Genomic DNA, 24,326 nt, shown 5'->3' with positions numbered 1-24,326 from the left:
GATGTTCTTCTCATGCCCCCACAGTTGATCTTATGGTATGGTTATTTGTACATTCATATTCTCCAGATTTTGGGGCTATAAAGGACTCAAAGCTCCTGCCACTTTTCAGAGTTCTCTGCTCTGGGACTCCCATCATGATGCTGAGTGACATCATCTAGACATGAAAGCCCTTTCTCTGATCCCTCCTCCCCAAGGAGTCCCTTCACCCTCCTCCCTTTCTTGGTGGTGGTCTCTTTGCAGTTGCCTTTGGAGGTTCTCATGTGGTGAGTGACTCCCTCAGAAGCAAAACTTGTGAAAGCACCACCCAAATTAGGCTTGTGGTATGCCTCTGCTACCTCATGGTCATATCTTTTTTCTCCATCAGCACCCTAATCCCTGGAACTCGCTGCAATGATGATTGAATAAACACAGTAAGGAATACAAAGAGGTCCATGATAGCTTTGATGTTTTAAATGTTGGCGTGACTGAATGACTGAATGATAACACAAGAAAAATTTAATTTTAAAAAGTAGCACAGAATGCCTCTCAAAAAGTGAATATGTCATGTTTTGTTATGATAAGATTCTCTAAGGATAGGCTAGCGCAGGAAAAAAAAAGGACTAAACTCCCTGGCATAAGTAGTTAACAGGAACCGGAGGGCTGGAGAGTGAAGGTGGAAGAAAGGAGTGAGGGGCTGTTGAGCAAAACAGCAGCAGGTTAAGGCCTGCAGAGAAACATCAGCCAACAAAAATGCCCAATAACAGGGATGGCCAAAGAATTTATGAACAGGGATTTCCAATATTTCATTTTAGGTAGTTTGGTGTGGGCTTCTGCAATATATTGCTACCACTCCCACCATCCCATATCTTTATTAAGACCTTATCCAAATAGCATTTGGACACATCAAGGAAACTATAGCTGGTTTAGTGTGGAGCTGAGAGAATAGGACAGAGGTAACATAGAAGCGAAATATTGAAGGGAAATCAGATCAAAACCTGGTGATATGGTTTGCCTCTGTGTCCGCACCCAAATCTCACCTCCAATTGTAGTCCCCCTGAGCCCCATGTGTCAAGGGTGGGACCAGGTGGAGGTGATTGGATCATGGGGGCAGTTTCCCCCATGCTGTTCTAGTGAGAGTGAGTGAGTTCTCAGGAGGTTTGATGGTTTTATAAGTGTCTGGCGTCCTCCCCCTGCTTGCCTTCACTCCATCCTGCCACCCTGTGAAGAAGGTCCCTGCTTCTCCTTTGCCTTCCTCCATGGTCATAACTTTCCCGAGGCCTCCCCAGCAAGGTGGAACTGTGAGTCAATTAAATCTCTTTCCTTTATGAATTACCCAGTGTCAGGTATTTCTTCATAGCAGTGTGGCAACAGAGTAATACACATGGCCATGCCCTTTCTCACCAGTTCTATTCAAGAGAGTATTGGAAGTTCTGGCCAGGGCAATCAGGTAAGAGAAAGAAACAAAGCATATTTGAATAGAAAGAGAGGAAGTCAAATTGTTTTTGTTTGCAGATGACATGATCCTATATCTAGAAAACCCCATCGTCTCATCCCAAAAGCTTCTTAGGCTGATAAGCAACTTCAACAAAGTCTCAGGATACAAAATCAGTGTGCAAAAATCGCTAGCATTCCTACACGCCAACAACAGGCAAGCAGAAAGCCAGTCATGAATGAACTCCCATTCACAATTGCTATAAAGAGAATAAAATACCTAGGAATACAGCTAACAAGGGAAGCGAAGGACCTCTTCAAGGAGAACTACAAACCACTGCTCAAAGAAATCACAGAGGACACAAAAAATTGGAAAAACATTCCATGTTCATGAATAGGAAGACTCAATATTGTGAAAATGGCCATACTGCCCAAAGTAATTTAGAGAGTCAATGCTATTCCCATTAAACTATCATTACAGGAGAATGAGATGGGGGACCAGGTTAGGACGAAGAAGCATGGATTTCATTTTGAACACATTGAGTTTCTGGTGTCTTTGAGACAATGGGCAGTGGGCTACCCAAAGGCAACTCAGAGAAGAGATCTGGAGTGGATATAAATGAAGAAGTGGTGAGTACACAAATGGCCAGTGAAACCCTGGATCTGGATGCTGCTGTTGAAAGGCAGAGCACAGAACAGGAGGAGAAGAGAAGAGGGACTTGGAGCCTTTAGGAGCATCAACATTTAATGGCTTGGCAGTAAATGATGAGGAAGCTGAGGGACTAAGTAAGAAGGGCTGAGAAATCGAAAAAGAAAGAAAATCCAGAAGAGTGTGTTGGGGGAGTGTGCTGGTTCTCGAAACACAATAAGAGAGATTTCATAAGGGCATAAAGAGTCTGTGGTGCCCTTTGAAGGGTCACAAGGTCATACAGACTGATATAAGCAAGGTCATCAGTGACTTAGGGAGAGCTGTTTCCACGAACTAATGGCGATAGGAAGCAGAAAATGGAGATGAAAAGCATCATCAACTCTTCCAAGAATGTTGGCTGAGATGGAAAGAGAGGCAGGGTGTCAGCTGAGTAGGTTTGTAAGATTAGGCGATCAAATTTTCAGGAACTACATTTTGTAAGATGAAAGAGGTTTGAACGTGGAAAATAGGGAAACCAGTGAAGCAGGAATTTGATCAGAGGTAGGAGGAGAGACAGAGGAATGTAATGAGGAACAACAGTTATAAAGCTAAAATTCTGATTCAGTCTTGATTAAAACCAAAAGAAAACATGTTCTGATAAGAAGACTTCAAAGGATAATCTGCTTGGCATATCTTGATAATTCAAAACACTGTATTGGTTATTTCCATTCTTAGCAAGACAAGAAAGAAGACAGAAAACATCAATATCCCAATGGGTGAAATCACAATGTCTAAGAAGCAAGCTTAGAAATAAGCTAGAAGGGCCAAAGTTTTTATTTAAATTAAAAACTTTACATGGCATGTCTTGCTGTTATGAATTACAGATTCTCTCTTGAACATTTACAAAAATAGGACAAGAGGCTTTCAAAGATATTCAAGTCTTAACTCCAAAATTTTGTTTGATCACCCAGGTCTGAACTCTCTTATTGCATAACTAATGTATATCACACATAAAATGACACTTCTCAGGAAATTTCATTTTTTCTTTAACTATAAAATATGATAATTTAAAAAAACTCTATTTTCTCATTTCAGCTCTAGTTAACCTCACCAGCCTTGTGTTAATTATAAACATATAATTACATGTAAGTATAGATACAGATGTAGATATAGGAATAGATATATTAATTATAAAGATAGACTAACATAGTCATAGGCATAGATATACATTTAAACAAAGGTATAATATTATGAGCTCTTCTGTTGATAAAAAAAAAGTTTAAGTCCCTTTGGGTGTGGTTTACATTGTGCTTGTAATAGATTTTAATCAAAACACAATACAACAGAAGTTTTTAATGTGAACTTGATTTCTTCCATAGTATATAAATTAAGAAAGGGACAAAGGAGAGATGGGATAACCCATGGTGTTAAGGGCTACAGAGAGGTCAAGAGAGGAAATTCCAGGAAAAGGACTCATTCCTGGATGACAGGGAAGTTTGATGAGAGAAAATGAAATTTCAGGGAAAGATTAGGTGGTGAAAAAGTAAAAGCTTGCAAAATTAAGAACAGAAAAAGTGAGGGTGTCAGTCTTAACAGGAAAATTCTTTTGGAGAAGATAGGAGGGGAGAAAAGGGAGAGAGATGAATACCAGTGTATTAGTGAAAGATAAAGGGAAATGTTTAACATTGAGCTATTAGCTAGTGTTATCAATCATATTCCCCCATTTTTATCTGTTTTTGACCTATTTTCATTTTCTTTGGGCTCCTCTGGGAACAAAGATATCTTTGTGAAGCCTTTAGTCCCTTTCATCATTTAATAATTGCTTCTACTTTCCAGTATTTACTAAAAAGGCTGTTTCTCAGCCCTGGGAATGCACTGGCATTAAAGGTGAGAAACAGAAGCTGTACTTTGAGCTCTTCCAAAGAAAATCACTTCAAAAATCAAAGGCATTGCTATATTGTTATTATTCTCTCCTTCCCCTGAAGGCTTGGCATGACATTATTTTCGATGCTCAAAGAGAAGTCTTTTCATTTAGCCATTATATTAATGATCTGTGACTCTAAAAAAGGAATAGATATATAAATTGATCAACTTAGCCTAATAGTCTCCTCTTTCCCTTAGTTCCAGAGCTATGGATCTGAGCCAAGAATCAGAAATAGGAACATTGTAACTCATTTCATCTTCCATGTAAATCACATCCAGCAATGCATAAATTGTGAGGGAGGGCATAGAGCCAGATCCCATCAGCTCTGTGCAAACAGATCCATGACCTCAACAGGCATTGATAGCATGAGATGTTAATTCATGAATAATCCTTCATGTTTTACACTGTTATATAACCAGTTGCTTTTTATAATGATATTGGAATAATGAATAATTGGAATGATGAGTTGAGGACAAAAATATAAAGTTATTTTTAAAATAATAAATATATCTAAGAAAAGTACCAGTTATTCTCTATCAAGACAAAATTGAATGGATATTAACAATACTCAGAAAAAATAATAACTAGTTAACTCCTAGTCAACATTTTCCCCACTTAGATAGCTCCTTATATCAAAGGTATCACCCATAGGGAAGTATCTAATAACAGCCTCAGGGGAAAGAATGTTTTAAACTCCAAATGTAATTCATACATGGCAGTTCATGTAATTGGAAGTCATCTGTAGATGAGCAGGTTCTAAAATAAAACATTGTAACAGTAGGTGAATGTGATTCCAAGTTGTGACTGCTCAACATGTTCAGTAATTTGATTTAGTTATAGATAGGTAGACAGACAAGCAGACAGAGATAGATTAGATAGATAGATAGATAGATAGATAGATAGATAGATAGATAGATGTAATGACAGGTATAAAAAAAGCAACTCGAGCTCTTTGTGTCTAGTGACCAACTACAGTTTATTTACATCCTTATAGAGCCCACTCAAATTATTGCAAAATACATGTATTTCTAAATATATCCATTACTTGGAAATGAAAGAGACATTAGAAGTCTGCACAGTAGATGAAAATTTTATAAAATAAACCAATCTAATATTAAATAAGCACATAGTTTAATAATATTTTCTTTTCCAATAGTCAGAATTAGAAAAACTGATCCCATTGAAACATGAAAGTATTCTAGAAGTTGAGACATACAAACATCTTTGGATACCTGAAAAGTAAACTAAATAGGAGACCTGTTTTTGTTTCTGAGTTAGTGATGATATTGATTATAGAGCATGCTTCCTTAAAGACCAGAGTGTAGGCTCCATGTTTTGTTCACTGATATATCCCAAGATCCTAGAATAATATCTGACACACAGCAGTGTTTATTAAGTATTTATTACATTGAATTGTTGCTGGCATTCCTAGCATGGAAATTGTAGAATAAGGTGTCCTCCACCTGATCTATCATTTAGTTATAACTATTACTCTCAACAAAAAATAAAATTAGAAAATACTCATTTGTCAGTTAACGTTTATGAACAACTTGTCAGAGATAACCTCATCCAGTTCTCCAGGTTCTGCACAGCCTGGAGGCAGCTGGGCATCAGGAGCCCACATTGGAACCCCTGTCTGATGCCTGAGTCTGTTCTCTCCCACTGTCACTGTTAAGGGTTAAGTTGTGTCCCCTATGCCCCCAAAATTCACATGTTGAAATCCTAATCCACAATTCCTCAGAATGTGACCTTGCTTAGAATTAGGGTCATTGCAGATGTAATTAGTTCAGTTAGGATAAGGTCATACTGTAGTAGGATAGACATGATTAGTTGCTTTATAACAAAGGGAAATTTGGACTCAGACATGCACACACGGAGAAGATCATGTGAAGATGAAGGCAGCGATCAGGTCAATGCTTGTACCAACTGGGCAATGTCAATGATTACCAGGAAACCACCAGAAGTTAGGGGAGCCCTAACAGTCCTCAGAAGGAACCAACCCTCCTGAACCCTTGATTTTGGACTTCTGGCCTCTAAAACTATGAGACAATAAATTCCTGTTGTTTAAGCCACCCAGTGGCACTTCGTGGCAGTTTGTGGCACCCAGTTTGTGGCACTCATTTATTTTGGCTGTAAGCAACCCTAGCAATCTAATACAGCCACCTACTCATTCCTAGTAGTTTGTCAGATGTCCTACCAGGGTACTTGGTAGCCCTGACCTTACTCCCACTGGACACTCTCCTGTACAGAGCTGAGAGTTCACAAGATTGCCTCCAATTTATCCCAAAACATCCACAATTATATGTTGTCAATGTCTGACATGTTCTTCCATCTAATGGCACAGCAATTATGCCTGACACCTTTCCCTTACCGTCTCCTGGCTCCTGTGCTTGAAGAGGCGTTGTAACCTGGAGGGGGCGGTGGAAACCAGGACTGCCTGTTAAGAAATGACACAGTAATAAACATGGTGATTGAAAGGCTGATCCCACCCACATGTCTGAAAATAATTTGACAGTGAAAAAGACAATGAGATTATACCAAACCTTGGGAGTAAAATGAACACTATTTCATAAATGAAGTAGGAAGTAACTGTCCTATATTCTAGGCTATCTGTTCCTCCAAGTAAACCTCTTTTCTCATTTCCTTTAGCACTAAGTAATGTGGACATTTCTTTTTTTTTTTTTTTTGCAAATCATATAATTTTTTATTGATATATAATATTTGTATATATTTATGGGGCACATGGAATATTTTGTTACATGCATAGAATGTGTAATGATCAAGTCAAGGTATTTAGGATAACCATCATCTAGAACATTTATGACTTCTGTGTTGGTAGTATTTCAAGTCTTCCCTTCTAGCTATTTTGAAATAATGCAATATGATGTTAACTATAGTCATTCTACTCTATTATCAAACATTAGAACTTACTCCTTTTATCCAACTTTATATTTGTACCCATTAACCATCCTCTTTTTGTCCCCACCCCCACCACACGCATACCCTTCCCAGCCTCTGGTAACTATCATTCTACTGTCTACCTGATTGAGAACAACTTTTTCAGGTGATCTACCTGCCTCGGCCTCCTGTGCTGGGATTACAGGCGTCAGCTACCGTGCCTGGCCAAGGATCCCTGCTTCTTTTTTTATAAAGGCACTAAATCGAGAGTTTATTATTTTTGTTATGAAAGGAATTCCTTACATCAAAGACTTAAAACAATGGACCTTTAAGTAATATATCCCTTAGAAGTAGGAGTCCTCATGACATTTTGGGCTGGATAAAAAAAGACATTTCTTTTAAAAAGAAATCTAAAGCAAATCTGGAAAATAATGACAATTGTTAAGTCTAGATCGTAAATTCATATATATTTATCATGTTATTCTCCCTATTTTTCTGCATGTCTGAACTATTTCACGACAAAAATAACAATCTTATACTCTACTCAAAATATATATATGTTTTATTTTTATTTTTATTTTTGAGATGGAGTTTCAATGCGTCTCGGCCGGAGTGCAATGGCGCGATCTCGGCTCACCACAACCTTCGCCTCCTGGGTTCAAGCAGTTCTCCTGCCTCAGCCTCCTGAGTAGCTGGGATTACAGGCATGCGCCACCACGCCCAGCTAATTTTGTAATTTTTAGTAGAGACGGGGTTTCTCCATGGTGGTCAGGCTGGTCTCGAACTCCCGACCTCAGGTGATCCACCTGCCTCGGCCTCCGAAAGTGCTGGGATTATAGGCGTGAGCCACCGTGCCCAGCTTCAAAATATAATTTTATTTTATTTATTTTATTTATTTATTTTTTTTTTTGTGATGGAGTCTCGCTGTCTCCCAGGCTGGAGTGCAGTGGCGCGATCTCAGCTCACTGCAAGCTCTGCCCTCCGGGTTCACCCCATTCTCCTGCCTCAGCCTCCGAGTAGCTGGGATGGGGTTTCACCGTGTTAGCCAGGATGGTCTCGATCTCCTGACCTCGTGATCCACCCGCCAAGACCTCCCAAAGTGCTGGGATTACAGGCGTGAGCCACCGCGCCCGGCCTCAAAATATAATTTTTAAAAAACTGTGGGCCAGGCGCAGAGCCTCACACCTGTAATCCCAGCACTTTGGGAGGCTAAGGCGGGTGGATCACGAGGTCAGGAGCTCAAGACCAGCCTGGCAAAAATGGTGAAACCCCATCTCTACTGAAAATACAAAAATTAGCTGGTCGTGGTGGCATGTGCCTGTACTCCCAACTACTCGGGAGGCTGAGGCAAAGAATTGGTTAAACCTGGGAGGCAGAGGTTGCAGTGAGCCGAAATTGCACCACTGCACACTCCAAAAAAAAAAAAAAAAAAAGGAAAAGAAAAGAAACTGATAGAAAATTCTGACAAGTAAAAACATTTGAAGCGTAAGTGAATATTATAGCAGCACTAGCTTCAGTTCTAACCTCAATTAGAAAGATGTCCTCACATCACTAGGTCATAATTTTAGTTGGTAGCAATTGCTAAGCAGAAAGATCAAGATACGGATGAAAACTGAAGATATTCAGATGAGAATGATATGTACTACAGAAGAAAAGGCAGACAGGAAAGCTCGATTTAAATTGTTTAAGTAGGTCTATTCTCTGAGCCACTGCAGAACTGAACTAAGACAAGGAATGAGTCAATCAAGGCAGATTCCAGCTCAGCGTAAGGAATAGATGCTACCCAGGAGAGCAAGTCAAAGATGTGTCCCAAAATAGTGAGAGTCTTATTGATGGCTTCAGTGGCCCTGAATTATGCCCAAAATGTCAGAGAAAAGATTCTTGCACTAGATAGGAGATTGAACTGACTGACCTAAACTTTCTCTTTCAAACTTAGGAATCTGTTTTTACCAGGCAAAGGGTCAAGGGACATGAAATTTGGGTTCAAGGGAAAGATGAATCACATTTTCTGAGACTTTGCAGCTACAGCCAGAATTTTGTTGAAGGAAAAAACAGAATAAGTCATTTTTCTCCAGCAGCACCATGGCAAAGTCAGCCAGTCCATCAACAAACATTGAGCACCTACCCTGTACAGAGCATGCACCCAGGTACAGACAGGGAAATTGAGAACATTTAAAAGCATTGATGTTTGTAAATGCTTGTTTTCCATTTGCATCACAGTTTATAGCCCTGGGGTTTTTTCAACATGCAAACATCTCTTCCACCATCATGTTCTGTCTCATGAAGAATATTTGGTCGCCACTGGTCCAACTACTCCTCTGTGCCTGCTAATTACATAGGACTCAGCACCAGCAGAATGTGGGAAACCATGCAGAGGAGGTCGGTGGAGGAGGCAAGAATCAAACAAATACAGATGGATGTCTCCAGAAAGGGTCTTTGACTCTGCATTTGGAAGCAAGGCCAGCCCAATCCACAGAGCAGAGGCGGCATCTCCAGATACAGGCCGGTTTCAGGAGCATGGCAGCATGTGGCCCTACATTCATCATTATTTCAGGTTAAGGCATTCCCAGCAGCAGGACTCCATGAAACATGCTACCTCAAGTAGTCTGCCATTTAACATGCGAGCTCTATCATCTAAAACATTTCCTAGAAATTCAAGGCCCTAAAGGAATTGAAAACAAGACTCTATATTTGAGAAAGAGATTGCTGGGGGAAAGAGCTGAAGTTTGGGAACAGCAGAATGTAGATGCTGGATCCCCACAAAAAAGAGGAGGAAGCTTTCTAATGCAGTCTTTCATAGTGTATCAGCAAGAGGTAGACACAATGAGTTCATCGTACCTCTTCTTCTTCACAGGAGTAGTAGCGGAAGTGGATGCTATGGTGTTGGAGGTGTTGGCATTCAGTGAACCGCCAGGTTGCCTGTTTAATGACAAGAGCAACAATTAATCACACTCTCAAACTTTTTCATTTCAGCCTACCTTTGAGAAGTCTTAAATTCTACTCATATTCCTGCCTGCCGTCTGTTCATAAAATGTTTCACTTGAGGATGGAAAAACAGCCAAAAATCTTCTTTCTTAGTTGACATATTTTAGAAGTTGTCAGGTTCTCATAGAACTAACTAAAACTAAAGGAATAGAATAAAGAAGTGATTCATAAAATGACATTAACTGTTGGAAATTCAGACAAATCAATTCTGGCATGCTACAGATTCACATTTCTTTTACTCCTGTGATTATATTGTGACTAACTAATTATGTTGTGGTTTTCTGCATTAGAAGCATTACTGCTTAATAAAAATTTTTAAATCATACCATCTTAAGCCTCTATCTGGCATTTATTCATATATGCAGAGCCTCAAAAATGGAAGTGACCCAGGCCCATTTCAAGCGCTGAGAGGTCTGATCCAGTGTATAAATTACTTTATACATAAATAGGAATTCAAAAATAAAGTAAGTTTATAAATCTGTCTGATTTGGGCTGCTTGTAACCATCAGTAGTACATTCCAGGGAAAATGTGCTCCATTTAAACAGATTTTTAGCTCACCCCATGTTTTCCCAATTCAATTTTCTCTGAAGGAGGAGGCATACATGTGGAGGGTGGGTGGGGAAGGAAGTGAGGTGTGGAGGAAGGGTTAATTATTGTGGGAGTAGAGGGAAGAAAAGCCCTGTAGGGGAAAAAATAAGGAGTCTAGATTTTAATAAAGAAGAAGAAAGAAAGGATGACCTAAGCTTTGGTGTTTGGTTAGAGTAATGATTGGCAATCTTTTTTTTCTGCAAAAGTCCAGATAGTCACATTTGAACCTTTGCAGACGATTTTGGTATTGTCTTCTACTACTCAACTCTGCCAGAGCAATAGGGGCATGGCTGTATTCCAATAAAATTGGCCTGAGGTGGTTTTCCCTAGTTTTTCTTGAACACATAAAAAGAAATATACTATAATTAGAAGGAATACACACAATTTTGTTGCTTCCGGTGATCTAAACATGGACATGCTCCTGGTAAGAGAGAAAGAAAGCAAAGTTTGAACAATGAAGAATGAACATTTGCATCTATTTGGAATTATTCTTGAATTTAGATTTATTAAAAGTTAGACATTGGTGAGAGAAAGAAATAGAAAGCATCATATTTTAATAAATTTCATAAGATGATTTCATGATTTTGTCTCTGGTACTAGATTCCAAAGAATTTTTTTCTTCTGAAAATTTAGTATCTTTTAAGCCCAATATTTTTATTTGTTGGGTTCAGTAATTTTCCTTAACAATAATAATGTAAAATTTGCATTTGCACCTATTTCATAATTTTGCCACCAGGACAACTTAAACAGAAACATAAATATGGTAAGAATGGTGATTTGGAGCTACAAGTGCTCTTGATTTTTAAGCTAAACAACAAGGTTTTATTCTAGCCATCCACAGGAGTAATGATAGAGACTAAGAATTTACAGAAAGATATTAAGTAGGATTGAAGAATTGCAAGTACATAGGAAACACTTAGAAAAATATTATACTTGAGCCTTTCCCGTAGTTAGCAGATACTGGTACCTATTGGTTAGTTGGTTATCCAAGGTGTTGGCCTTATATGTTTTAGCAGCATCATTTCTGTCTGAGATCCTTTATAAAGAAATAAGACAAAAGTCTGGATAAATATTTAAATTATCAAACTCCTTTCAGACCATTTTCATGCTAGAATAGCTTAACAACATAAGCCTTTCTCTAGTAAAGAGAACTATTTTTCAAGTGTTACATTTTAGAAAATTTTTAAATAAAAAGAAACTACTTATGACAAAATCTACTTATAAGGTTGTTTTAATATAGTTTGAAATTTTATTTTATTTTATTTTTTGAGACGGAGTCTTGCTCTGTTGCCCAGGCTGGAGTGCAGTAGTGTGATCTCAGCTCACTGCAACCTCCGCCCGCAGGGTTCAAGCTATTCTACTGCCTTAGTCTCCTGAGTAGCTGGAACTACAGGCACGCACCCCTACGCCCAGTTAATTGTTATATTTTTAGTAGAGAAAAGGTTTCACCATGTTGACCACACTGGTCTCGAACTCCTGACCTCAGGTAACCCACCCGCCTCCACCTCCTAAAGTGCTGACATTACAGGTGTGAGCCACAGCACCCAACCTGAAATTTTAAAAGTGTTATGCCTTTTGCCTGTTTGTCTTCCTGACTCATCGAGCATTTAACTCATTAACTATTTTCATTTTCATTATTATCTAATGATACATCTTGTCAATGACAGTACTTCCTATGTCAGTAAAAGGCATCAACGAAATACTTGGTTTTTTTTTAAGGTTTGTGGCATAAACAATATTATGTGTTTGCGAAACACATTTTCTTTTCTTTCTGAGCAATCAGGGAGACCACATTTTCCAACCTTCATTGCAATTAAGTTGGGGCCATGTGATTGAGCTCTAAACTAAAGAGTGTGGGCAGACATGTTATCTGCCACTTCCAGACCCACTGTAAGACCTCCTGGTGATCTTCCATGTTCTTTCTTGCCCCTTCTACTATGGCTTTAGTACGCATGGCAGCATAAATATGGCAGCATCAAAATATGGAAAGAACTTAGGTCCCTGAGTCACTTCATGGACTCCAGAAAATCACACTGGACTCTGATGTGTCAAGTAGTACCTTATACTGTGTTAAACCATCTAGATTTGGAAGAGAGGAAGCAGATTTGTTAAAAAGTTTCTCTACCTTGACAAATTAGTTTACTTGGACTAATACATGTAATGAGTCCAAAAGATCATTAGAGATTTTAATCATTCTAATCTCATAGATCTAGAAAAGGTATGTTCATCTGCTTCTTGAGTCAGAAAGCACAAATAAGGAAGGTTATCATTATATGCCAATGGTGGGATCTCATAACTTCGGCCCCTGTTCCTTCTTTCCTTGTCTCATACCTACTACTTCTTGCTGGTCATTTGATATGTTTTTTCTACTCTCCAGAACATCCCTACAAGGTAGGTATAATGATTTTCATTTTATAGATAAATAAATGGAGTCTCAGAGTCATTACGTGGCTTTCTCTTGGCAACACAAGTAGAAAGTAGTCTATCTCCCAAATCGTTCACTGGGATCCAATGTCATATATTCGATTCTGTAGTATGATTGTTCCCAAAACTCATATATTAGGTTAACAGACCTTCCTTTAGTCTTTATTCTTCACCTCTCATAGTCTCTTTCATGCTACCCAGGGAATAAGTCTATCAATGGTAATGGAGAGAACTCTAAACCACTATTCCAATATGTATGTTGATTTCTTATTGCTGGGGGAGATTAATTTTGTATTTATCCTGGAAATTAAATTTCTGTCAACTTGTGATATAAAATAAGTTGTTTTAATAAAAATCGGTCTTGGAGACTTGAAATACCAAACAATGTAATTAGCAACATGATCAGAAAAGCCGAAGGAAAAGTTATACTTTCACAATGGAGCACTAGAGGGCCTCCTAACCTAGGTTTTCCAAATTAGTTATAACCCACTATCTCTGCATGCTACATACACATTTATGTTTCTTTTGCACACCTCACATTTTACACAGGTAAGTATATTTTAAAGGGAACTTTTCAAATGTAAACTCAGTACTTTTCTCATATTCATTAAAACAAGTGCATCATTATTAAAATGCAAATGCACACATACCAGATATATTTGATCATTTTCCTCCTAAAATTATTTCATGTCTTACATTTTGGAGTGGTCTGTATTACAGAAGTTTGGCTCCTGCTAACAGGACTTGCCTTTCTTTACTAACCCCTGTGTTCTCTTCCTCAAATCTATTTCCACATTTAGTGCCTTGGGAATGAGCTGCCAGGATACTTTTCCCAAACATACCACTAAAGTGTGTAAATAGATCATGTAATCTCTGGGCCTGCTTTTGAGGGTATAAAATGAAGGGCTTGAGCTATATTGGTGGTTCTGAATCTCAGCTGCACATAAGAATTACTCTATAAGCTTGAAAAAAAATGCTTGAGTTCCACCTCAGGCTAATTAAATCAGGATTTGGGGAGTGAGGGGTAGTAGGACCAAGGCATCAATAAAGTTTAAGAGCCTCCTCAATGGTTCTAATTTATAGCTAAGGCTGAGAATGACCTAACTACATTGCCTGTGAGGTCTAGTCTATTTCCCACATTCCCAGGCTGTATCTCGGCTGGCCTGACATAAACGTTCAGACACACAGCCTACAAAAGCTTAAGTCTTCCACCTTACTCAAGGCTCAATTATCTCACTTTAAAATTCATTCCTAGAAATAGGTTTCCTTCTTCAATTAATCATCTGCAAGACCAGGATGAATGGACAGAGGTATTTTATCTACCTCTTCTCTATGCACCGCTGTGGAGATGAGATCTTGTACACATATTACAAACTCATTTTTGACAAGGATGATAATTTTTAAAAGAGAAAGACCAACTCTTTAGGATACCAGCATTGATTGTCCTCTGTTAGGGTGACTGACTTGAAAGCCTAGGAATAGTGCAGAAGGTATATACATTTGCTACATTAATCAACACTGGCATAGTCTGAGTTTAGAATCTATTGGATGCTGTAAGTTACCACGTATTTGCTTAAAACCCAGTAGGTGCCATTTTCGCCTACAATTGCAGCACATCTTTAGCTGCAGGGAGTAAACTCTACTAGCACTGGGTTTGGGTATTCATGGTGCCTATTTAATAGGAGTCCAAACGACTCCTATTAAAGATGCTAACTTTGCCCTTTACTTATGCTTACTAAGCATTTCTACCAAATCTAAACTAAAGATATGATTTGTGGCATTTATACTTAAACCTGAATAGAAGTTGCCCTATTTTCCCGGTAGAGATGAGCCCTTTCCCTCCATGTAAGAAGGAACTAACAGCAGGCACACACGTTGGAGCCCTGTGGAGACTCTAGTGTCAAATGAGTATTTTCACTTTCTAAAGAGAAAGTAAAGAGCTAACATCTCTGTCCTGGAGTGGATTGAAACTATTGTATTATTAAAATTTACAGTCTCTCCATAAAGCAGTTGCATGGACTGATGTTTTTCCACCATCAGTGTGGAAGAACCAAATGTTGGAACAAGGATTACACATATTCACAATAAAACACCTATCTTCTTCATTTTAAATTGAACTAACAGATTCCGCACAGTACCCACCCTAGCTGTACTCAAATCAGTGTCTCTAAGAATTTTTCATATTAATCTACTATTAGCAAGATTTTAGAAATGCATCTAGCCAAGATTTTGTGAGATTTGAAGAAGGTAATTCAATTCTTAGAGCCCTCCATCCCTGGGAATAAAATACCAGCAATTCAAACCTTATTTTGGTAAACTTCTAAATACTTCATAACTTTATAAGAAAAGGAATTTAATATGTTACGCATTCCACTTATATGGTTCAAAAGCACCTTACCTGTCCAAAGTGTCATCAGAACTATACCGACTAATTGTAGCTTTTGGCACATCTCTCTCATTTACTTTCCTGTAGCAAAAATAATTACCAAAAAAATCAAATAAATTACAAAAAGAGTTTATAAAACCTATCATACATATGGCAGTATTTTGACCTATTTCAGTAGGAAATGTACATGTTACCACGGAAAGATAGATTTGGAGTACCCAAATCTTCCAAATTGGATAGAATAAATTATGGACAATCCAATATCCTATGCTAATAAAAGATTCTTCTCTGGCTTCAATTATTTCTAATAACAATGTAACATATTCAAATTAGGGATAAGGATATGTAAATCATACAACACAACAAACAACACTCAAAATGGCTAATAACTAATATGTACTTTTTTCAATGTTGTTTATTTCTACATAATAGGAACTCAATCTTTTATACTCAACTATATTTTGTTTGCAGAGTTTTAGCAATGCCATAAACCAGCACCATGGACTAAATCCATAAATGCTTTGTTTAATACTCAGCACCGTGGATAGGGTTGAAAGAAGGGTACTTACAGGCAGAAGGAAGGGAAAGACAGGAAAGAAAGGAAAGGAAGGAAACAGGAAAAGCTGGGGAAAATGAAAAGGAGAAAGTGGTAAGTGAGAGAAAGGAAGGACAGGAGGAAAAGGGGAAGAGAGAAGAGTGATAGGAAGAACAGGAGAGACAAGGGCAAAGAGAGGAGAGCAAGACAGATGAGCAAAAATGGGGGGGGGCGGAATTTAGAAAATAACAGAAAAGAGGATAGAAGGTTCAATAGAAGGAATCATGATCATGGAAGCAAAGGAAAGATCTTGATCAGATTGATCAAACATTAAAAAAAAGCCTCTTTAATGCCTCATACAACCTTGTGATATAAAGCAAGCAAGCTCTTTGGAGAATTCTTCATTATTTATTGTGTTTGCATTTCCAAGTATCATTTAAAGCCATCATATCCAAAGTATTGCATTAGAATAAGTACTAAGACTAGATACTAAAGATTTAATTTTAAACTTGATGTGGCATATTTTCACTAAGCAACTATTTGGATGTACTCAATATAAACAGTGCTAGGAATAGTGCAAAAAGTATATTTGCTATATTAGTAGTGGAGAAAGTAACATTTCCTATATTAATCAACACTGTTGTACTGATAAATATAAGGAAGTCTAGAATAAAATAACTATAGCTGCTATCTACACAGAGCAAGATGGACAAATCAGGTATGTACATCCAAAGACAGAAAGTAGTGAGTGCCATAAAAGAGGTTTAGGTAAGGTGTAAGGAAGTTCTAAGCTGAGAAAGCTGATTTCTAGGTATACAAACCAGAGAAGGCTTTACAGAATGAAGTGCAGTTTTAGCTGGGCCTTGAAGGGGAAATAGATGTGAACATTTTCGAATAGAGGTAGAGGAACAGTATCAGTTAAGGCAAGAAAAAGAGTGAAGAAAAATGCCAAATACAACTCCCCCAATGTTTAATACAACCCCAGAGTGAACTCATGGTGTGGTTCACCATCGTGTGTAATGTGTAAATGCAAGCAGGTGCTGGAGGGCTATCTGACCCCTTCCAGAAAACAGCGCCTCCCCAGACACCATCACTATGTCTCTAGGTGGCCATTGTCTTCCTACTGCTTATAACAATAAGACATGTTTCAACATGTTATTTTCATTCTCTCCCCTCCCTTACTTTCAACTAGGATGCAAGTTCTGTGGAAGCAGGGACTTTGTTTTGTTTGCAGCTCTTAACACAGCTACTGATGCACAGAAGCCCTCCTACAGGTGCTATTTGGCTATCATCCTTATTTGACATGTTTAAATGATCTACCAGAACATGTACACAGTCAAACTTTCCAACTGTGGATAATATGAAGGTATTATCTAAGGTGACGACAGTATATTATTTATTTTCCTTTATTTTCAGACCCCACTCATGCCAGCTCTCTGCAAACATTGTCACCTCTGCTGGAAGTGCTTCTGTCCTTGCTCCATGCCCACCAGCCAGCTTTGCCCATTTAAGAAATTTTTCCTCATAATCCTTCAAGCAACATCGCCAACACCAAAGACCACTTCCTTGGTGAGGTCTCTGATTATTCAGGCAGAGTTAGTCTCCCCTCCTTTCTATTCCCATAGTGCACTCACACACCTCTACTATAGCACTTTCCATGACAAACTTTAGTATTTTCATTTATGGATATTTTAAGGTCAAAGATTATGTTCTATGCATCTTTGTATTCCTGGCACCTGGCACAATGCTGGCACATAGCGGGTGCTCCAAAGTGGCTGTTGAGTGGGCATCAAGATAAAGACAGCCTCTGCAGAGCAGAAAAATGACAAGTGACATCCTCTGAGCAAGTACCAGGAGAAAAACAATCTGCCCTACTCTTTTAGGGAAATTGATTCTGTGATGTTAGTTATAGGTCAAGGGGGAAATGTCTAGGGCTTACAGATTTTTGTTCCTTAAAAGACTGATATTCTACTTTAGCCACAACGCTGGCCACCACGAGGAAGGGTTCAGGAAACCAATACAATTTAAAATATGAAATAAGCATGAAAGGCATTAAGCTCTTGTTAACCTAAAACACATTGTATGTACATTAAGAATATGAAGCATATTTCACACTTAAAAAACACAAGCATTTGTGTTCTTAAACATTCCAGAGAAAGGTGAGTAACATAGAGGTGGCTGGACTCAAATGATGAGCCTCTCCTTTGTTGGTGGGATCAGAGCCAGCTGAGAACCAGGCTGTGATTTTCAAAACCATAAAGACAAAGGACAGGGCCTCGGCAGAGAGTCTGCCAGATCACAGAACAGTAAATCAGATGAACTAAAGCTGGCATCAGGAAAATGAAACAGCAACTCTGTGTAGAGGGTTATAAGCTCAGCACCCTTAAAACAGGTCACAATTATGAAAAAGTTTAAAAGGGTTGAGAGAAATTCATAAACAAAAGTTTCAAAAATAGACATGTCCCAAGTGTCTGCTTAACTTTTTAAGATCCACGCCATAGAAGACATTCACACTCCCTCTTTTTTTTTTTTTTTGCTAATTTTTTTTTCTCTTTATTACTATTATTATTATTATTATTATCATACTTTAGGCTCTATGGTACATGTGCACAACATGCAGGTAAGTTACATATGTATACATGTCACACTCCCTTTCTAATTACATTTTAATGACAAACAGACACAAGCTACTAGACCAGATAAAACTTGTGTCTGATAAATAATTAGGTTCTTCTGATGGGTGTGGTTGTTTGTACGGATGTGAGTACAACTGTGTTTTAGTAAGAATATTCTCTATTTTTATCAATCCGAGATTATTTATATCATTGTGATTACTGTTTTGTCTTAATTTTTCTACTAATTTGCTTTGATCAGTCTATTTGCCACTGAGGATCAGTTCATGTTTTCCCACTAGCCCAGGAGTTTCCAAAAAGAAAGGTACTGTCCCATAAAGCAAGTGAACTCTGTAGTTGTTATTTCTGTATTTTAGACTTCCTTTCCCTAAGGTTCAGAGATATGTAATCTGGTCATGTTGCTGTTGTTTGTTTGTTTGTTTGAGAAACAGGGTCTTCTTCCATCACCCAGGCTGGAGTACAATGGAGCATCACTGCCCACTCCAGCCTTAATGTCCCAAGCTCAGGCAATCCTTCCACCTCAGCCCCTGGAGTAGCTGGGACGACAGGTGCGCACCATCACACCTAGCTAATTAATTTTTTTTTTTTTTTTTTTTTTTTTTTAGAGACAGGGTCTGGCCATGTTGCTTAGGCTGGTCTCTAACTCCTAGGCTCAAGAGATCCTCCCAACTTGGCCTCCCAAAGTGTTGGGATTACAGGTATGAGCCATGGCACCCGGCCTGATATGATCATGTTTCTATGAGAGTGCTTTCCCTGCCTGTCAGGAGGGCCACCTCAGTGGGATGCACAGAGGGTTGGTTATGTTCTGCCTCCAAGTCATGGTTCTGGAGAGACAGAGTTTCCTTGTGGAAACCTCTGATGATATCACAGATTCTCCTCCACATGCCCAGAACATCGGGGAAAGCCTGAGGCATGCTGCAAATATTCAGCTGTCTTGAACAAGTCTTCTCTGAAAACTACCATCTTTGTGTTTCTGCTCATGATGTAACATGTCTGAACACCCACCTGTCCAATGCATCATGGGAATTATGTCGGTTGAGCACCACCCTACCGTAATTTTCATCTCTGCAAAGAAAGAACAAAAGTATGTCACATAGAAAGTTACCACAATGTTGACTAAGCACTAAATGAGAGCGACACGCGGGCGAGCTCCCAATTTTTGGCAAGGTTAATTCATTTTACTTCAGTTGTGAGAACACAAAATTATGTATCTATTTTAACCAGTCACCACTTGAAAGAGCATGAGAAAAGAAACAAGTTTGTCCCTACAAATGATCATTTATCCCATGAGGTTTCTACATGATTCAACAATGAATGAGTATTGTGTTGTGTTGTGTTTTGTTTTATCAGGCTGTGGGAATATGAGCCCATTTACTTTATATGTATTAGAAGAGTCCTTTTTGGCATGAAGTCAAATACAAAAGCTTTCCACAAATTGTGTTTAAGTAAGCCCATTATGTCTGGATATGTTGGTGGACTTGACAGTTCTCCTTCATAAAATGTGGGAAACTCAGTACCAATATTTGTGGTTAAGGAGATTTATAATTCACAGGAGACCTAGCCTACTTTTGAACCATGAGAATACAGTTTGCTCTAGTTAATTGTTAAAATAATCCTATGAATTAGGCAGGGAAGACACTGTCATATCCAGTTCACAGATGAGAAAATTGATTGGGGATTTTCTGGCTTTCCTAATACCACAAGGTTAGCAAGTAACAGAGGTGGGTCTAGGACCCAGATCTTTTCATTCCAAATCATTGCTTTTCCTACTAGTCAACACTGCAATCGACCTTCATATGTAAAATCTCAAAGTAATATCATTCTTATTTTGTACAGTGGAACTGAAAGTACAGGCCCTTTCAGGAAATATCAAAACATGTAGTGAAGCCTTCGGATTTGAGCCAAGGCAGAAAGTAACTGAGCCTATTTCATGTCAACCCAACGAAACCTGAAATACCACATTTTTCCTGGTTATGCTCCACTAACATTACTCAACACTCTGGTACCTTTTTTTTTTTTAAGACAGAGTCTTGCTCTGTCACCCAGGCTGGAGTACAGTGGTGCGATATCTTGGCTCACTGCAACCTCTGCCTCCTGGGTTCAAGCAATTCTCCTGTCTCAGCCTCCCGAGTAGCTGGGATTACAGGTGCCCACCAACATGCCTGGCTAATTTTTGTATTTTTAAAGTAGAGACAGGGTTTCTTCATGTTGGCCAGGCTGGTCTCGAACTCCTGACCCCAAGTGACTTGCCCACCTCAGCCTCCCAAAGTGCTGGGATTACAGGTGTGATCCACCATGCCCGGCTTCTGGTACCATTTTAAATGAAGCTATAAAAGAACTGTAGTAGACAATTAAATAGAAAGATGAACAGTAAAAGTGAAACAATGCCAGCAAATACACAGTCTCAAAGACCCCAAGAGAACTTTCCTATCTTCCTCCATATCTCTTACTGAAATTTTTGAAAGAGGAGCAGATACCAGGCATGCTTTTATCTGAGGCGGAATTATAACACACAGCCCAGAACTGGGCCGGGGTAATCAGGGAAGCATCAAAGCATTCAGCAGCTCCTATGCCATCCAAGCTGGCTTCCCTGGGTTTTCCTGGGGAGGCATGCCTGGCATAAAAGCAACATTCCTCCCAACTGTGATTTGTCTTATACATTCTATCTTCATTCATCTGCGTAAATATTGGCAATCCAAAATGTATGGTCTACATTTCACATGACACTATCACTACAGAAAATTGGAAATGCTCTGACAGAAGCAATAAATGCTGTTTTATGGAAGGAAATGATTGTTGTCCAATAGTGCTAACTCCAAAAGTTAGTGTGAGTCTCTAAATCTCTAAACACCCATATATTTCCTTGAAATAATAATATTCAATAACAGAAATTAACAGATATTTTAAATTTAACATTCACAAGAATGCCCCTCAAATAACCATATCTGCAGAGTTTGTAGATAGTTTAGAGTAAGGATCCTATAATGCAGGATTTCCCAACTTCAGGACTATTGACACTTTGGGTTTGATAATTTTTTGTGTGGGAGCTGTCCTGTGATTTATAGGATGTTTACCAGCATCCCTGTTCTCTACACATTAAATACCAGAAGCACTCCTCAATTTTAACAACAAAAATGTCTCTCAACCTTGCCAAATGTCTGCTGGAGGTAAAATTGCCCCTGGTTGAGAAACATTTGTGTAATGGAAAAACAATGGGCCATGTTAAAATCTCAACTCTACCACTAAATAGCTATGTGCCATTAGACAAGTCACTTAGCTTCTCTGAGCTCAGATCCCTCCTTTGTAAAATAAGGAGATATAACACCTACCTTGTGTTTTATTGTAAAATTAGTGGTGCTTTATACGTAAAGTATCTAACACCAAGCTTAATAACAAAGAAATCATAAAATGTCTACATAATTTATAACATATACATAAAATCATATATATCCAGACTGGACAAATACCTATTGCAAATCTATATTGGCAATGAGGCTATATGCCTATGGCCGTAGTTTTCAAATCTTTAAACCTCTCAGCTAGTAGAAGCACGCTCAAAACAAACAAAACTTTGTTGGTGGTAAGCACTTACAAAGTAATACCATATATCTCACCTTCCCAGCACCTGGAAGTAGATGGCACTAAAATAAGCCGGTAATTTTTTTTAATTTCTCTTGTACATATCAAAATTGTATATATTAAATTTGGAATTATACTATTTTTGTTTATTTCAGCTGACATGATCAACATAGCAGGAACTGTCCAATCCCGGACTAACTGTTACCTTTTTGGAAACTGGAAAGTCATGTTTTCTTTCCAGTTTACCAAGTAAGCACAAACACCCATCCTAGGTAATAACCAGGCTCTCTCTCAGTAATGACTCACATTCTCTTATGTATGTGTATATTTAAAATGGCAGAGATATTCTTGAAACTCTGATGTGAAACTTATTTACGCTTACTAAGTCTTACCAAAAATTAGACCATGCAACAAAGTGTTTCAGGAGAAAAGTATTCACTTTTCAGATAAGCATTAGCTTCCCAAACAGAGAATGCCTCTCTCTGCCCCTCCATCCACCCAACACACTCCACACCAGCTTACTTTTCTTCTTCAGGGCGTTTCCTTATCCAACTGTTATCCTGTAAGAAAGTTCTTCTTTTGTTCACCTCGTGAAAATCCTGCTGCTTCCGTGTGGTTCCCTGAGTGGTGCTCTTCATTTCTATCAACAGAAACATGAAAGACTGGAAGATGTAATAGTGTGGAGTTGAGCGTGGGCTTGTTAACCTGAAAATCCTGAGAGGCACGTCTGATTGGCCAGCATCAATCTTCTAGGCTGGCAAGTGCAGTACTGTTTCATAGTAGGATGTACCAGCAAGAAAGAACAGATCCCATACCCCATCACCAAAGATAACACATAAAGCTGCTCAGGTGCCAACTGAAACTGCCAGTGCCACTCATGAGGCCCCATCCAGCTCCTGGGAAAGGAGAACTCCCAGACTGGGATAAACTGAGCCAGGATTTAGTGGGTTGGCCATTTTACCCCATAAGAAATATATCTTAGAAGCCCACAGAAGACTGTTTTTATAATACATAGTAATAGTCAATAAGTCCTGGTCATTTGATTCTAAGTAACTTAATTCTTTTATCCTGTAAGAGCCAAACACAAAGAAGGTCATATTTAAAAAAAGATATTTTTATTAATTTAAAAAAATTGAATTCCAATTACATGACTAAAAGCTGCAGCATATATACTTTTTCTTAAGCCTAACTTTGCAATGATAATTAAATTAGACTGTTGTTTCTAAGCATTCAATATTTGTATTAAAGAATTCAGATCTGTGAGTTGTTTTTCCAAAATTTTAAAATTTTCTGAGCGAGAGAAACATCATGTACATTACCATTTCCTGTGGGAGACATTTTTCTCAAGGTAACGTTGGACATGCTGTCTTCCAGTAAGGACCTAAAAGAAAAATGGGAAATAGAGAAAGTACATCAATGACTCTGAGAACCTGTGACTGTTTCATGACTGAGATTCACTTTTCAATGACAGTGACATAGTCACATGATCTGTCATAACAAATGCATGACATAAAGTGCCCCTAAGAACCCGAGAGTTCATCTCTTCCAACATATTTCTTTTACAGATGAAAAAGATGAGGCCCAGGGAGTTTTGTGATTCCAGTGTTATATCATAAGCAATCGGTAGAATCAGGCCATCAGTGAATTCATTTATTCAATCAATAATTACGCATGGAGTGCTTACAGTGTGCCTGGCACTGAGCCTGGTGCTGGGGACAGAAAAATGAGTTAGACAAGTGTCTGGTCATAGTCAAGAGGGAGAGAGAGAGATTGTGCTGAACCCACAGCACACTGTGAATGCCCAAAGAAGGGCTCCTCAGTTCCTTCCTGAAAAAAGCTAAAGCAAACTCAGGAAACTGCTGTGTAATTAGAAGGAAAGCAGCCAGGCACATGGAAATCACAGACTTGGAGAAACACTGGTGATTTTAGGCAACCACCACATGGAAAATTCAAAGTTCCTGAACTACTCTTCTGGTGTTAAGGGGTTAAGGTAACCCACAGCACCAGTCTGCCCAGGACTGATCCAGTTCCCCAGAACTGAATTATGACTTTGTGGATCCTAGGCACTTTTGCCTTCAGGGTCCCTTCTTACTCACACAGACATACACACACACACAAATTTAAAATTGTATCTTATGACTATGTTAGTATGAATATAATCCTGGCTGGCTTCATTATTATTATTATTATATCAATATTTTTCTTGTAATTGAAAGAAATTAAAATTAGAATGTTTTTGTGGATCATAAATGTATTGGGGGCCTTTGTGCACGTTAGTTAGCTCTGAGTCTTCCTGAAAGTGGGACTTTCAGTTTTCAAACCAGAAAAGTCCTGG

The 24,326-nt window shown here is 38.6% G+C and overlaps 1 protein-coding gene across 1 annotated transcript in view; it reads right to left on the bottom strand.

Moving 5' to 3' along the window:
* SCEL (sciellin) overlaps positions 1–23,366 on the bottom strand; it is a 132,662-nt gene extending 109,296 nt beyond the window's left edge. Inside the window, exons 1-8 of the mRNA XM_063714831.1 lie at positions 23,311–23,366; positions 22,514–22,631; positions 19,418–19,477; positions 15,257–15,325; positions 11,402–11,470; positions 10,817–10,855; positions 9,699–9,779; positions 6,334–6,399 (exon numbers count right to left, since the gene is read on the bottom strand). Coding sequence (XP_063570901.1) covers positions 6,334–6,399; positions 9,699–9,779; positions 10,817–10,855; positions 11,402–11,470; positions 15,257–15,325; positions 19,418–19,477; positions 22,514–22,631; positions 23,311–23,353 — 545 coding nt within the window. The 5' untranslated portion in view covers positions 23,354–23,366. The remainder of the gene's footprint in view (positions 1–6,333; positions 6,400–9,698; positions 9,780–10,816; positions 10,856–11,401; positions 11,471–15,256; positions 15,326–19,417; positions 19,478–22,513; positions 22,632–23,310) is intronic.
* Positions 23,367–24,326: the final 960 nt, after the last annotated feature.

This window comes from Pongo abelii, chromosome 14 (assembly GCF_028885655.2).
Source record: "Pongo abelii isolate AG06213 chromosome 14, NHGRI_mPonAbe1-v2.0_pri, whole genome shotgun sequence".
Taxonomy (NCBI): domain Eukaryota; kingdom Metazoa; phylum Chordata; class Mammalia; order Primates; family Hominidae; genus Pongo; species Pongo abelii.
Note: the sequence above shows the minus strand (reverse complement) of the source record. Positions and strands in the feature narration are given on the sequence as shown.